General features: G+C 43.1%; 1 protein-coding gene across 1 annotated transcript in view; it reads right to left on the bottom strand.

The window, feature by feature from the left end:
- Positions 1 to 14,801: 14,801 nt before the first annotated feature.
- The window catches only part of kdm4b (lysine (K)-specific demethylase 4B), a 53,388-nt gene continuing 51,883 nt past the window's right edge, over positions 14,802 to 16,306 (bottom strand). Inside the window, exon 22 of the mRNA XM_048252917.1 lies at positions 14,802 to 15,681. Coding sequence (XP_048108874.1) covers positions 15,232 to 15,681 — 450 coding nt within the window. The 3' untranslated portion in view covers positions 14,802 to 15,231. The remainder of the gene's footprint in view (positions 15,682 to 16,306) is intronic.

The following is a 16,306-nucleotide window of genomic DNA, read 5'->3' as shown; positions in this document are numbered from 1 at the left end:
TGTTTCCCACAGCAGAAACATCCCACCACCCACTGGGGCTCCACCCTACAGAAAAGAGACCTCGTCGTTGGCTCTGCCCTTGGCCTCCATGTTGGCTCTGCCCTTGGCCCCCATGTTGGCTCTGCCCTTGGCCTCCATGTCTCCATGTTGGCTTTGCCCTTAATGTCCATGTTGGCTCTGCCCTTGGCCTCCATGTCTCCATGTTGGCTTTGCCCTTAATGTCCATGTTGGCTCTGCCCTTGGCGTCCATGTTGGCTCTGCCATTGGCCTCCATATTGGCTCTGCTCCTCATAACTGGGTCATGTAGTTGTAAAAGACAATGGTGGTGCCATATTGTAGTGTTAGGGGTCAGGATCTAAAGGGTTTTCTTTAGCCAGTTAGTATCCAAGATGGACACCACCATCTTTAAAAATGGCGCCTGACAGGTGCTCACTTCCACTCACATTTTTATAAACCAAGACAATTTGCGAAAGTCAATCAGGTGCCACATTAAATGTCTTAAATCCTAAATTTCCATTAAGATAAGTATTGTATCTATTTATCTACATTACCGATGGCCACAAATTGTGTTGTCCATGTGGATTGGAGGTTGAGCTGACCATTTCCTGCTCAGAGGATGGAGATGGGATTGGAGAGAGAAAGAGAGAGAGAGAGAGAAATCTAAAGGAAGACGAAGGAGGCCGGTGAGTCTAGAGAAACTAAAAGGGGGAAGCATAAGTTAAAGGAAAATTCCGTTTTTTAGCACTTTAAGGCCCTTTTCTGGTTTGTTTTGGATGAACTAGAGTGATGGACACCGACATTTTGACGATTGGTCCTGTCTCGACTTTTCTGACTCGTTTTGAATCGCCTTTGACTTCTCAGGGTGGCTGGCAATGGGCATACTGTAGTAGGCTACTCAAACATGTCCTAAAACAACCCTTAACATTCGTTTTCAAAACTGTGCAACTCACCGAGTGGTTAGTGGTGTTCGTTGATGTTCCAAAACAAGTAGCGTAGCGAAATACAGTTTCTGTCGTGTTTTATTTGCCATTTTGTAAAATCCCATTGATTTCTGTTGGAAGACTCATTGCATGTTGATAGCTGCGCCACCGTCTATGCTTCAGGTTCAAATGTTGAGCGGTTGTGAATAGTTCCATAATAGCAAATAAGACGGCTGGAAATCATACATTGCGCCGATATATTTGTGTTTAATAACCAACGAACACCACTAACCACTCGGTGAGTTGCGTCCACCACTCTAGTTCATCCAAAACAAACCAGAAAAGGGCCTTAAAGTGCTAAAAACCGGAATTTTCCTTTAATAAACACCTTTCTCTCACACACTTTAATAAACACCTGTCTCTCACACACTTTACTAAATACCTTTCCCTTACACACTTTAATAAACACCTTTCTCTCACACTTTAATAAACTCCTCTCTGTCACACACTTTAATAAACACATTTCCCTTACTAACTTTAATAAACTCATTTCACACACACACTTTAATTAACACCTTTAACATAGAGATAGATAGATAGATAGATATATAGATAGATAGATAGACAGGGTGCGATTTGTAGGGGGGGATGGTGAGGATTTCCCCCCCTCTGGTTTTCCTATCCCTACCTCTGCTAAATTATTTTTAGCGTTGGGGGGGACAACATTTATCCCCCTCTGCCCCTCATATTGATTAAAGTAAAGCGCTGCAACGTGAGAACAGTCTAGTAGGCTAGCCTACATAATAATCTGACATCAGAAACGCACCGTCACCGTCAGCACTGATGCTGCTGACACAGTGGCTGCGTGATAACTTAATTTGGCCTTGATCGTGCAGGACATTTCAGAATGTCGAGTGTGTAATCCATCATAAATGGCTAGGTTCAATGGAAAAGTTAGCTGGACAAATGAAAGAAAACGAGGATTCAGTGAAGCATAATAATGTTTTAGAACCTTCAAAATTAGAAAACTGATGCAACTGAGATGGAGGACAACTGCACGTAGAGTAGAACGTAGGCCTATTGTCCGAAGGAACTTATATTAAATGAGGAGATATTTGCTGAATGTCACAAAAAGTGTTACAGAAATTGCTTGGCATCGCTTATTCAATGGCTCTCTACCGAAACACCTGTAGTTTGCGGAGGACGAACGAGAAAGCACTCGTTTGATAAATCAGCCAGTTGTAGACAAATAACTTTTAGAAATAATCTGTACTGCAAAAACGAATATTGGTGGGTATTTAAACTATCTAGCGGCTGTTTTAACAGCTGCAAGAAATAGAAGCTTCATGGTCTTTATGTTCTGGTTCGTAAATTATTTTCATAAAACTTCAAGTTGCCCTATAACTTCCCTCTCCAAACTCTTCACTGGACTGTAGGCAATTAACTGAAGGTATCATAGGCTATTTATTTTCTGTAGGCTACAATAAACACATTTATTTTTTCAACTTTTGCAATATTACGCACTTGGCTACTGAATGCAAATCAGAAGGAGAGAGAATGCACGTAGCCTACGCAGCGTGTAGCGCAATGTGTAGGCTATTTGGTTACCAACTAACACTGTGTGCCAATTCACTAACTTAAGACTTCAGTGCCATCATATACAACGTTTTTTTACACAACAAATACAGAAAGGATGGAGGCAGCAAAAGTAGAGAAGTCATTTCAGATGGGGCAAGAACAAGGTGAATTTGTATGCTTGTCAAAACGTAGTCCTACCCTGCATTAGAGGAGCTGATCATCAAGCACACTCGCTGTTTAAAGTCATACACCACGGTAGACTAAAACTAAAATGTTACAAAGGTGGCAAAAACTAGATGTACCGCATAGTGGTACAAAATATGACCGCCGCTCAGTCCTATACATCCGTTCCGCGAAAATAAAGCACACTTGTCTCCAATTTGTCTCCATATTTTACTCCATCCCCCACTCTTGAAACTTTTGTGTATGCTTGTTTGGCATGCCTGAGTGTGTGTGTGCGGCTGCACAGAAAGTAGCCTACTGGTGCTGAAAAGGTGAATAGATTGTAGAATAGCCAAAGAAGATGTAGCATTGTTATAAAACCTTTAAAATCTCTAAACAATCACAAGTAGGGCAGTTCATCACAGTTCATCCATTGCAACTGGATTGATGAAAGGTCACTTACACCTGTAGGCTACATTGTATTTGGGAAAAGCAAAAGATATCAGCATAATGTAATGTAATGTTATTTATTTATTTATTTATTTTTATTTATTTATTTATAAACAAAAACATCTCTGTCAGTTCCATGCCGTTTTCAACAGCTATCAAAAACAAAGGTAATTTTTGGATGGATGGATTTTTTGTGAATGTTTCTTCTTCTACATAAGATTTTAGTCATCTTTAGTTCATGTAATACTTTATGGTCAATGCACAAATTAAGTAACAGTAGTCTGAAACGAAATGTTGTTTTACATCTAACCAGTGGTGCAAATAACTGACATGATGAAATGCATCGCTAGACTGTTCATACACATTTTAACGGGCCAAAGTTGAAGAGCTGTTGTCCGTTATTGTTCGTGCAAATGTAGGCTGATTCATGTTCCCTTGCATTGTGTAACTGAGGTCCATGGCTAGTCTGGCTTTCACGAGACCAAGCTCAATCGTTTAAGAAATCAAAAAATAAATAGCGGGCAGATCAGGCTGCGTTCACCCAGCCTAGTCCTTAGGCTCCCGATATTGTTTAATTTTCCGATTGAGATATCCACGCTCTGGCTATTCTAAATGCAAAAATGCATCAGGGAGTTATGACAAAACTGTAACTAATAAACTAGATCCTAATAGAAAGCTGTTAGCTTCCCTAAGCTACAGGTAGGCTTATAAGGTAGGCCTATTTACAACATAAATTGTCAATAGGCTATGCTGGCAACACAAATAAAATTTTCTTTTGGAAACCAATGGCTTACGCCTTACAGTATCAAGCAGACTTAAATTGCCATATCGTGGCGAAAAGTTGTAATAAAATTCACGCAGCTCCATGAGTCAAGGAAAGCGCTAATGAAGTAGCCACTTCTAAATGGGACCCACTACACAGTAGCTTAAGGTGTGTTGCTAAAGCAGCCATAATGAAATGAAGGCGTCATTGTTTGGATACTTCACACACACGTGCTTTTTAATTTCACAGACTACAACTACCAAGCTGGAATCAAAGCACATCGATTCCCCTCTCACACCCTGCATGCACTTAAAACAAAATAAACGTCTCAGTCTCACGCATGTATAGGCAAAACTGTATCAGACCGGTGTAACGTTGGTAAATCTTCCATTGCACAGAATGATTTTTGTAGCACGTGTAACAAATGACAGTCGAAAGATACAATTACAGTGCTGCTATCAATTTGCTTGGTATAACCGCATGTATAGTTTTCTACAAATGCAATCAATCAAATTGGCCTCCATCACTCAACCAACGCTAACGGTAACATTACCTAGGTCCTTATTGATATTATAAGATTAACATACCTGCAGTAAAAACCAAGCATGTCTGATAAACATCCTCAGATTTATTTTCGGCTTCAAGAAGAAATGGGAATTACATTTCATGTGACCATCATCCGGTAAACTACAGTCCTTGTAGGAAGCGTCCATTGTTTTTCCAACCCACTTTTAACTTCCAACAAAATTACGTCTCACTGCAACGATGCGCCATCTAGTGGACAAACGACTACTTATCGCCTTATCGCCAATACTGGAAATGCAGCCATGATGATGATGATGAATATTTATTTTGGCTTTCTTTTAATCCTACTGAATTTGTAATTATGTATCGACCGTTCTAATACCGATAGTATGTGGGTGCCTGTGTGTGTGTGCATGTGTATATGTGTGCACCGCCATCTACAGGCCAATGAGTGTACAGTCACTAAATGTACACATAACCTAATTTTTTTTAGACCCCCCCCATGGATGAAATTCTACAAAACTTGGCATACCCCCAGAGAATGCCAGGTCAATCATACACATAAAATTTGGTGCAGTTCTGAACATCTTAACTGAAGATAGGGGTAGTGTTAATTTTGTCACCTATTTTTTATTTAGTCTTAGTCTTAGTCTTGTGACGAAATGTCCTTTTAAGTCTTTGTCGTATTTAGTCATTCAAATATCATTTTTGTTAGTCAAGTTTTAGTCAACTAAAAGTCTCGTCATTTATAGTCTAGTTTTAGTCAAAAGAAAACTAAAGCTATCTTAGTCTCAGTCAGTTTTAGTCAAAACATTTTAGTCTTTTTTATAACAAATTATTTCTGATTACCATTTCAGTCAAATAGTGTTTCACACATCTCAATTTTCTAACAATATTGTGTGTCCACAGGGCTACTCGACTGTTATAATTACTCATTCTGATTTTTTGTCAGTCAGTACATGCACAGGTAAGTCGAGCTACAGTTATAGCTCGGCTGGGATTTGGCCATAGACAGTAAAGATTTGACTGGACCACTGTCATGATCTTCATAGACCAGTGTTTCACAAAAGTGTGGTCCGGGACCACTGGTGGTCCATAAGCTATCCCAAGTGGTCCATGAGCAGACGTGGTAAAATATAATATAGATGAGTTGTTTGCAATATTGAACCAACTGTTCTACAACACTGTCTATGTCAGATATGCCAGTTTAAATCATATTAATCCTCTGACACAATTAAACAAAGTGCAAAGACAATAAGCAAGGTGGTTCAGTGAGTATTGTGTAGGCTAATATACTGCTAGGTCTATTTTTTTTTTTTTCCGTGTGTTTCTTTTTTATTGATTAGTTAAGTGGTCCTTCATCTGAAAAAGTTTGAGAAACACTGTCTTGGACCCAAGTATGAATGTTTTACTCCGCCACGCTAGATGGCTTATATGCTTCAAACGCAACACAAACTCTCAATCTTAGCTAACTTGCTAGCGAACTTTCCATATTAGCTTACTTGCTAGCAAACTTTGCATCATCAGTGTAACTAGTTAAATAGTTGACATTACTTGCTGAAAATTTTCAGTATGGACATTCTGGGGATGTTAATTTGTATATGTATGAGAGAAGCTTCAACTTCTGGGTATGTAGCATTGTGGCATAAAGCCTAACTCCTAAATCTCTGGTGTTCTTGTTCCATGTAGTTTCCTGCTGCAGCCACAGGGTTGCAGCAACAGCACGTAGACTAGCCTACAGGAAAGCTGCTGCGCATGAACCATGAACTCATTCGGAATATTTTGAAAAGGTAACAGCTATTCTGTCTTCTCATTTGGTAGACGAAAATGGAAGAGAAATTTTATCTTAGTTTTTATTTCATGCAAAACATTTTAGTCTCGTCTTTTTTTCGGTCAACAATAATGCATCTTAAGATAGTCTTAGTCAGTGTTTCAGGACATTAGTGCAGTCTCGTCATCGTCTCGTCTTAGTCATGTAAAAAAAGGTTGTTGACAAACATTTTTCCTCTCGTCTCGTCTGACGAAATTAACACTAGATAGGGGCGATTAAAGCAGAATAATATTGCATTTTCATTTTTTACCAGGGGGGTGCAAATCACAAATGAGTGATTATGGGCCAACATACCATAAAAGATTCTTTATCCTCAGTGCCACGGTTCAGGTAGTTATTTAGGAAAAACTGCTTTTTTTGCGGTTCGGGGGGCCCAGCACGGGGAGGCCCCCGGGACTAAAACGAAATTTTTCCGTAAAAGTCTAGTGGGGCTACATACCCACCAAATTTCATGTGCCCCGGTGGTTCGTGTCCCCGGTATCGTTGACCAAAAATTCAGGAAGTAGATGACGGGGGGGGGGACTTTGACAATCCCTATATGACCGCTTCGCTAGCGGTGGTCATAATAATATAGGGTATTATTAGCCATGACATTACTAGGCTATGAATCGTTCGTTTTTTTTTTTTTTTGTGGGGGTGGGGTTACAAACTTATTCAAAATCATCCCCCCCTCTGGTTTTTACACAAATCGCACCCTGATAGATAGATAGATAGATAGATACTTTATTGATCCCCGAGGGGAAATTCAAGTATTCAAAATACACATTTTCATAAACATCTTTAACATACACACTTTAATAAACACCTCTCTAAAGTAAGTTGTTGTTTGCACTGCTTCCCCAGGGGCCCCAGACTTGTGGCAGTGAGGGAGATGTTGAGAGACAACCTAGAGACAGAGAATGTTGTTCCTCAGATGATAAATGCAATAGCTTCATCGTCGCTGTCACGCATAAGAAATATAATAGCTTCATCGTCACTTTGTTTAATTTCTGTTTAGTGTAGTATTGACCTCGAAGGCTGCAGATATTTCCCCGCGCTCCCCAGCCTGATTGAATGCAGTTGTATTGTGATGAAATCCCCCCTGCCTTGCTGCAGTGACATGCCGGGCACGCCTGCCTATAATTAAGGAGAGGAAATGTTTCTTCTCAGCCCGACTCTCTCCTAAGATTACAGGCCTGCTGACGAGCTGTGCGGAGGAAGCGGTTCGGAGGCAGGGAAGCGAGTGCCCTCTAAGGAGAACGCATCACGCGCCCCAGCGGTAATGAGTTGGGATTTACAATACTAGTAATAACGGGGACGACGTACCCGTGGGCAAACTGAGATTAGCCGAAATGCAGATTGCACACACTGGTTGAGTGTTTATGGTAAGGGGGGGGTTCACTTACGTCGAGTGTGTATTGTGAGAGTGTGTGTGTGGACTGTGAGAGTGTGAGGTGGGGGTTGTCCACGTTGAGTGTGTATTGTGAGAGTGTGCACCATGAAATGGAGTTCACACACTATGGGTGCGAGTTTGACAGTGTATTTTGCAGACAGAGCAAAGTCAGACGCACACAGTGGGCCCAAGTTAGATAGATCAGAATTTAACACTGGTTAATTAATAAAAGATAGATAGATAGATCAGAATTTAACACCGGTTATTTAACACTGGTCGATTAATAAAAGATCAGAATTTAACACTGGTTGATTAATAAAAGATAGATAGATCAGAATTTAACACTGGTTATTTAACACTGGTCGATTAATAAAAGATAGATAGATCAGAATTTAACACTGGTTGATTACATTACATTACATTACATTACATTACATTTGGCTGACGCTTTTTTAGCCAAAGCGACTAACAACATGGTAAACAGTTTAAGTTTTAGAGCAATTCTCAACAATTTTAGGACAATTTAAAAACATTAGAGTACAGTAAGGATAAGTGCATCAGTGAGTGCTGTTTTTAACAGTTACTTGTCAGTTTAAGACGGCTGGTGAGTGCTAGGATAAGTAAGACTTGTTGTAGGTGTTGCTATGAGAGGAGATGTTCTCTAAAGAGCTGGGTCTTCAGGAGTTTTATGAAAATGGAGAAGGATGTCCCTGTCCCTGTCTATTAATACAAGATAGATAGATTCGAATTTAACACTGGTTATTTAACATTGGTCGATTAATAAAGGATAGATAGATCAGAATTTAACACTGTTGCATGTGATTGTTTTTGTTCAATTTCACTTCACCAGAGAGGTCTTACCCATTTCAGAGTCCCTACTTTGACGTAGCATCGTGCTACCTACATCGCCACTGAACCTGAACCGCCCCAAATGAATACGGCATAAGTGTGTAGCCTGCCATGATAGTGTTTACGGTGAGGTGGAGATCACACACTGTAAGTGTGTACTGTGATAAGAGGTCACACACTGAGTGTTTTTGTGAGGTGGGGGTCACACACACCGAGTGTTTTCTGTGAGGTGGGGGTCACACACACCGAGTGTGTACTGTGATAAGAGGACACACACTGAGTGTTTTCTGTGAGGTGGGGGTCACACACACCGAGTGTTTTCTGTGAGGTGGGGGTCACACACACCGAGTGTGTATTGTGATAAGAGGACACACACTGAGTGTTTTCTGTGAGGTGGGGGTCACACACACCGAGTGTTTTCTGTGAGGTAGGGGTGTGTACCGTGACAGTGGGTGTGACACGTGGGTTGCGAATTACGGGTCATTAATCACTGATGATCTTAACCCCTCATTCTGTACGCTGCATAACAAGAGTAATTGACATCTCTCAAAAGTAATGTGTGACTGAGCAGGTCATCTCATTTCTCATTCTCATCTGTCTCATCTGATCTGATTCCTCCATCCTTACTGCACCTCAATCTCATCTGTCTGATTCCTCCATCCTTACTGCACCTCAATCTCATCTGTCTGATTCCTCCATCCTTACTGCACCTCGTGTCTCTGATTCCTCCATCCTTACTGCACCTCGTCTCGCTGACGTGGTTGATTAGGAGGAGGGGCTAGAACATGAGGAAGGAAGGGAGGATTGAGAAATGAAAAGAAGCCTCTCTCGTTTTCTCTCTCTCTGTCCCTCTCTCTGCGTCAGAGCTGCGCCTCAGACTGAATGCATGGAGCGCCATCCAGACCCAACACAGTGAACACACACACACACACTCTTTTACACACATACACACACACACACACACACACACACACACTCTTACACACACTCTCTCACACACACACACACATACACTCACACACACTCTTACACACACACACACACACACACACACAGCACCACCCAGGCCGAAAGAGTTCAAGTCACTAAGTCACTCCTGGTCAGGTCAGCTTGTATGAGGCTGATGGTATTTCTGCACACACACAGACACATACACACACACACACACACACACACACACACACACACACACATCTATCCATCCCCATGCACACGGTGGACAGCACACACACACATGCACACCTGTCACACATCTATCCATCCCTCTGCTGTGCATATTTCCTCTTCCACTTACGGTGGAGCTCTTCCTCTCCTCTCTTTTCTCTTTTCTCTCCTCTGTCTCTCTCCTCCCTTCTTTTCTCACTGACCCAGAACTCTTTTTTCTCTGTCTCTCTTCTAAAAATCCTCTCTTCCACTCCCTCTGTCTCTCTCTTCCCTTCTTTCCCCTCTTCCTCTCTCCTCCTCTTCCACTCTTCTGCATGGTGATGTATGGTCAGTGTTTGGGGTGCACATTACCATGGTGACGTATGGTCAGTGTTTGGGATGCACATTACCATGGTGACGTATGGTCAGTGTTTGGGGTGCACATTACCATGGTGACGTATGGTCAGTGTTTGGGATGCTCGCTGTGTTTTCTGCTTTAATGATGAGAGGAGGCTGATCATTAGTCTTCTTCCTGGGCCCGATTCCCCCTCGTTTAGTCCTTAGCAGCTCGTTTATCTAAATGGGGAGGATGCAAAGCTTTTGTCGGACTCCACGTCTCTTCTCTCAGGAACACCTGAAGCACAGGTGAGGTGTTTGATGTCTGGGATGTGAGACCTCAAATGAGACTGGCAGTGGACTACAGAGCTCCCTGCACACCCCACTACTCCAGTTATCACCCTGTCTCATATAGTGGGGGGTGCAAATCCAGAAAGCTAAAAGTTTGAGTGACTTGGGAAAAGAGTGGGTCAGTGGCTTGACTGACTGAGAGCAGACGTGTCCAGTTTACCACCCCTCTAGACATAGATATGAATATATTCATATTCATGTTATATATTCATATCTATGCTTCTAGAAATATATATATAATATGAATATATTCATAGCCACTCTTCTAGACCTCACTAAAGTGAGCACCTCAAGTGCCATTCCTCCAGGCTCCTGGGCACTTCAAGAGTGCAAGTGTGTGTAATAGGAGAGCCGACTGGGGTTAATGTCCTGAAAGTGATGTCCAGACTAAACACTACCGTAATTGACAGAGAGTGAGAGAGAGAGAGCGAGAGAGTGAGCGAGAGAGATAACTGCATTTAATACCTGCTGGTGCTCCACGTTTACGGAAACAACCCTGATGGAACATTTCTGGTTTATGTTGCTGCTCTCTGGTCTGATGTAGTCTGGTCTAGTCTCATCTGGTCTAGTTTGGTCTGGTCTAGTCTCCTCTGGTCTAGTTTGGTCTGGTCTGGTCTCATCTGGTCTAGTTTGGTCTGGGGTGGCCTGGACTGGTCTTGTCTGGTCTTCACATGTCTCAATGGCTGATGGGAGCGTTCGTTCGCTCGGCCGCCTGCACGATGATCTCTGTTTAACCCAGCGCCCACGTGATGCAGCCTGTGGAGCTGCACTCTGGGGGCTAAAGGCTAAAAAGGCTAATTGGTTTTAAAATGAGATGCAGAGCCGCAGCACTAGCAGGCCACAGAGCTTGGAGCAGAGCAGAGCACCCTGGCAGGTCTGGCCCACGCGTGGCTCACATCCACGCTGGCTCAGGTCTGGCTATTACACACACCTCACTCACATCCAGCCCACACGTGGCTCACATCCAGCAGCGCTGGCTCAGGTCTGGCTATTACACACGCCTCACTCACATCCAGCCCACACGTGGCTCACATCCGGCAGCGCTGGCTCAGGTCTGGCTATTACACACGCCTCACTCACATCCAGCCCACAGGCAGCTCAGGGCTGGAGAGGGAGTTAAGTCTTTCAGAGACAAATGGCCGTTGCAGGAAGTGCATCATAACAAAGGGACACCATACCCTCTTGTAACAGCTGTTGCTGTTGCTATCACTGCAGCCTCGGAAAAAAGCACATTGAATGACCTCTGTGTATGAAATGCGCTATATAAATAAACTTGACTTGACTTGAAAAAGAGTTAGAAAATAAGGCAGAAAAACGAAAAGATTCTCATGCTGCTTCCTTATGTTGGAATGTGCAAAAATGTACAAAAAAAAATCAAAAGGATACCTTCTTGTATGTGATTTCTGCTTGTTGATTTTTTGCTGTGGTGTAAACCAATGTCGCACATACTAGCCTACAGAAAACACTTAATTGATGTGATATGATGATGACTTGTTAAATGTATGCCTACAACGGTTTATTAAACATCGTAGTGATTTATTTAGTCAGTCATCACTTTCATTTTAATAAACAGGAAGGAAATTTAAACCATATCCAATGCAGACAAAATTCTGCGATATCTCCCGTGAGTCATGTCAGCTGGTGTGTCCGAGGTCGCCTTTTCAAGCTCCTCCCAGCTGACTCCGGCAGATCACTGGACAGTCAGGCGCAATCGATTATTTAATAAATAAATGTGAATTACGAATAATATTTCCATAGTTCAAGTTTAAACTGACCATCAGAACGGGCAAGAAAGGTGACTTAAGGGGCATTGAACGTGTCATGGTAGTTGGTGCCAGACAGGCTGGTCTGAGTATTTCAGAAACTGGTGATCTACTGGGACACACACACACACACACACACACACACACACAGTATTTGAGAAACTACTGATACTTGGACGGTGGGGTCAGTATTAGGCGTGAACACCATGAAAGCATGGACCCATCTGGCCTTCCACGGTCCAGGCTGGTGGTGGTGGGGTAATGGTGTGGGGGGAGATATTCTTATGGCACACTTTGAGCCCCTTAGTGCTAACTGGGCATCATTTACCAACATTTTGCTGAGCGGGTCCACCGCTTCGTGACCACACTGTACCCATCTTGTGAAGGCTACTTCCAGCAGGATAACGCACCATGTACCAAAGCTGGAACCATGGCAAACTGCTTTCTCAAACAAGACGATGAGTTCACTACTCAAATGGCCTCCACAGTCACCAGATCTCAACCCAACAGGGCCCCTTTGGGACGTGGCGGAGTCACCAGATCTCAACCCAACAGGGCCCCTTTGGGACGTGGCGGAGTCACCAGATCTCAACCCAACAGGGCCCCTTTGGGACGTGGCAGAACAGGAGATGTGCAGCCGATAAATGTGAACCAACCCGGTACTAGTAAGCAGTACCTCATAAAGGGGCCAGTGAGAGTGTATGTTGGAGCTCATGTGTGTGAAAGAGAGAGCGAGAGAGAGTCAGAGAGAATGAAAGGGGGGGGGATAGAGGGCTATATTTTTCACCCTGGCGCATGGCCTAAAACTCGTTTTCCACCCGTTGCAAAGTTTAATTCGGTATTTTGCACATTTATTTTTTAAACAATGCGCCCATGGGTGTGGCAATTAACAACTTAGGGTGTGGCTTAGCACATTGTCTAAAAATCGCTATTGTACACCTGGTCAGAAGTCTATGGTGAGTTGTTTATATGTTATTTTAAAAGCGCATTGTCAACAGTCCCAACGCACCATCCTTCTATCAGAGAGCACGTCCATGCAAAACATTACAAATCGCACGATTACAATGGCAAACAAAATTAGAATAAAGATATTACGAAATACTATACATCTCATGATTTGCAAATTGGTAATGACGGTTAAAAGTGATTAGGGAGAGGACCGAGGATAAATGATTTATGGAGCACAGCTGAAGAAGCAATGGTCCGTCAGTCAATAGATTTAAGCAACTCCTCTGCAGGATAAATGTTTTTTTATTCAGTCATTTGAGCATTATTATGGTAAGTTTTGCTTTTTCCAGCCTATGTTTTCGATGGTAACCCATTGTCAGTCAATAGTGAAAGTAACTGCATATAACCGTCTTGTTGTTGACTGACACCTTGGTGAAGTTAGTTTCACTTTGCCAATGAGTTCAAATAATAGAGGAGTGCAAATGCGCGAGGGCTTTGCTAGGTTTTAGTAAAGCATGGTTTAGTGGAATGACTATTCCATACGGTCACGCAAGCAGCCTCCTTCAAATGCACCGTTGAATGTCAAAATACCGATGCATTTATTTGACATATCGCGCTTTGCGCCGTTAAAGGGAATGACAGATGTCATTCTCATTGGTTTAAAATGATGTTACGCCCCAAACACATCCATGACTGATTAAAAAATCTAGGAACACCTTGTTGGGCCATGCGCTCGACGTTTGATAACAAAACCCCTCCCAATGTGGACTGGACATCCTACTAAATTTGAATAAGCTTTTGACGAGTGACGATGCGCTTTTGACTGTCATGATGGGGCCCAGAGAGGGAGAGAACAAGAATTAGGAGGGGGATAGAGAGAGAAAGAGAGGATGGAGGAGAGAGGGAGAGAGAGGGGGGTGAGGAGAGAGAGAGAGGGGTGGTGAGAAAGAGGGGGGGGTTAGAAGAGAGAGGGGGGGGGGGATGAGGCGAGTCAGACAGATACACGTGTGTACACAGCTGTAGCAACAGGGCCTGCTAGCACCATCAGAAGAGCTGAGTTTATTTCACAAACCTTTGAAAATGGACTTCCAATAATCAGGAATAAAAGCTGAATTCTTTGTGTGTCTAAAATCTCTAAAAAATAAGAGTTATAAATCTGTCAAAACAATCTATTTTTTTCCCCATCCTCTGACACGGTTTCAAGAATTTCACAAAATGAAAACTTTAGAAAGCATACAAGACAACATTGAAATCAGAACAACCATAATAAAAAGAGACAAAGCATATTGTATCCAATATTCTACATTTATCAAGGGTGCTACAAAACCTTCCTGGAAGCAGCACCACATGCTCTGTGTGTGTGTGTGTGTGTATGTATGTGTGTGTGTCTGTGTGTGTGTTTTTGACAAAAGCAAAATCTCATTATTTCACAGCATCACACACACAGAGACACTCCCCAGTGGTTTTACACACAGAGAGAGTGATAGTGAGGTGTAGACACACACACACACACACATTTCTGCACGTCTCTTCCAAGGTTTGCATTCTCAAATATAAGCTCTACATGTGACACCGAAACACCTGATCCCAACGATCCCGGACCACCCCACCCACCCCCCCGCACCCCCCCACCCCACAAACTGTACACACAATGCTTATCTGACTGGTTCTCTCTTATTGTGCCTTCCTGCAAGTTAGCGGAGTTTGAGTCTGTGTGTGTGTGTGTGTGTGTGTTTGGCTTTACTGTAGAAAAATACTTATGGGAACACATAAAGTAACAGCATATCATGTTGGTGGGGGCAGAGATGAGGAGAGAGTGTGTGTGTGTGTGTGTCTGTCTGTCTGTGTGTGTGCGTGTGTGTGTGTGTGTGTGAGAGAGAGTGAGTTAGTGAGAGAGAGAGGTACTAGGCAGGTGAAAGGTAGGTGATAAATCTCCACCTGCTGAAGAACTCAGCCAAGACAACATGGCTGACAACAGCAGTCAAATCATATGGACAAACATACAAACAAACATACATACAAAACACACATGCAGACAGACAAGTTCAGTTCTGAGTTTGTTCCTGGGAACATAATTAGCAGGAAATCGGAGTGTGTGTGTGTGTGTGTGTGTGTGTGTGTGTGTGTGTGTGTGGTTATGTATAGGGCATGTGTGTGTAGGCATTATGTGCACATATATTAATGCATGTATTTGTGAGCATCTATATATTAAAATGTAAATGCTGTGTGTGTGTGTGTGTTTAATACATGACGCCCTGGGCCTCGTGGGCCGGCCCCTCCTCGGAGGGAAAGTTCGAGTTGAGCAGAGCCTCCATGTAGGCCACGTATCCAGAGCTGGGTGTGTAGCTGGCCTCCTGCGGAACCGGTGTGTGTGTGTGTGTGTGTGTGTGCGTGTGTGTGGCCTGCGTGGGGGGGGCGGGCTGGGTGTGGGGGGGCGGCGAGGTGGGGGGGAGAAACCCGTAAGGGCCGGGGGCGGGACCATGGTTATGGGCGTGACTTGCTGCAGCATCTGGGGCAAGAGGCGGGGCTAGTGCTGGTGAAGGCAGGGCCTGTTCCTGGGGAGGCGGAGCTAATGCTGGCGTGAGTGGGGCTGGTTCCTGGGGAGGCGGGACTGGGAGGCGTGGCCTCTTGGCAGCTTGAGCCTCGTCGTCGTCCTGAGAGTGAGACTCCGGCTTCACAGCGGACAGGACCTGATCACACACACACACACACATTAATATCTCAGCAGTGAAATACATACACACAGTATAGTCTGAGCGAATTAGCCTAGAAAAGGGTCAAAGGTGCAAGTAAATAAGGCAAAAGCAAATTTGGTATCATTTGAATCGTAATTTTCTGTAGATTAAGAATTTGTGGTGCCTACAGCGCAGATTTGTACCGAAAAAAATATATAGGGCTTTGAATGGAGCATGGCACAATGAATTTTGGGCCAAAAACGTATGTTAGTACATCTTGATATCAGCTGATATCTCTTAAGCCAATTGAAAGATATTCATCAAACTTGGTCAACTTACCCACTATAAGTTGTCAAAGAGCTGGCAAGACAATTTAGGTCTTGAGGTCAACGGTCAAGGTTACAAGGGGTCACACAAATAACTTGTAGTATTTGGTTCATATCTCCAAAGCAGACTGATGGATCTTCATTAACTCTAGTACATTTATTGTCTATATAAGTTAGGTGAACTTAGGGACTCAGGGCCATGGGGTTAAAGGTTAGCAGTTTCATCCCCTGACATACAAGGTTATAGACGGTGGAGACATGCCAATCAACATGCCATGATCAATTCAATTACTGTAAATATAGTGAATGTTTTT

Source organism: Alosa alosa, chromosome 9, assembly GCF_017589495.1.
Source record: "Alosa alosa isolate M-15738 ecotype Scorff River chromosome 9, AALO_Geno_1.1, whole genome shotgun sequence".
NCBI classification, from domain to species: domain Eukaryota; kingdom Metazoa; phylum Chordata; class Actinopteri; order Clupeiformes; family Clupeidae; genus Alosa; species Alosa alosa.
The sequence above is the reverse complement of the archived record's forward strand: the minus strand, read 5'-3'. Positions and strand labels throughout refer to the sequence as shown.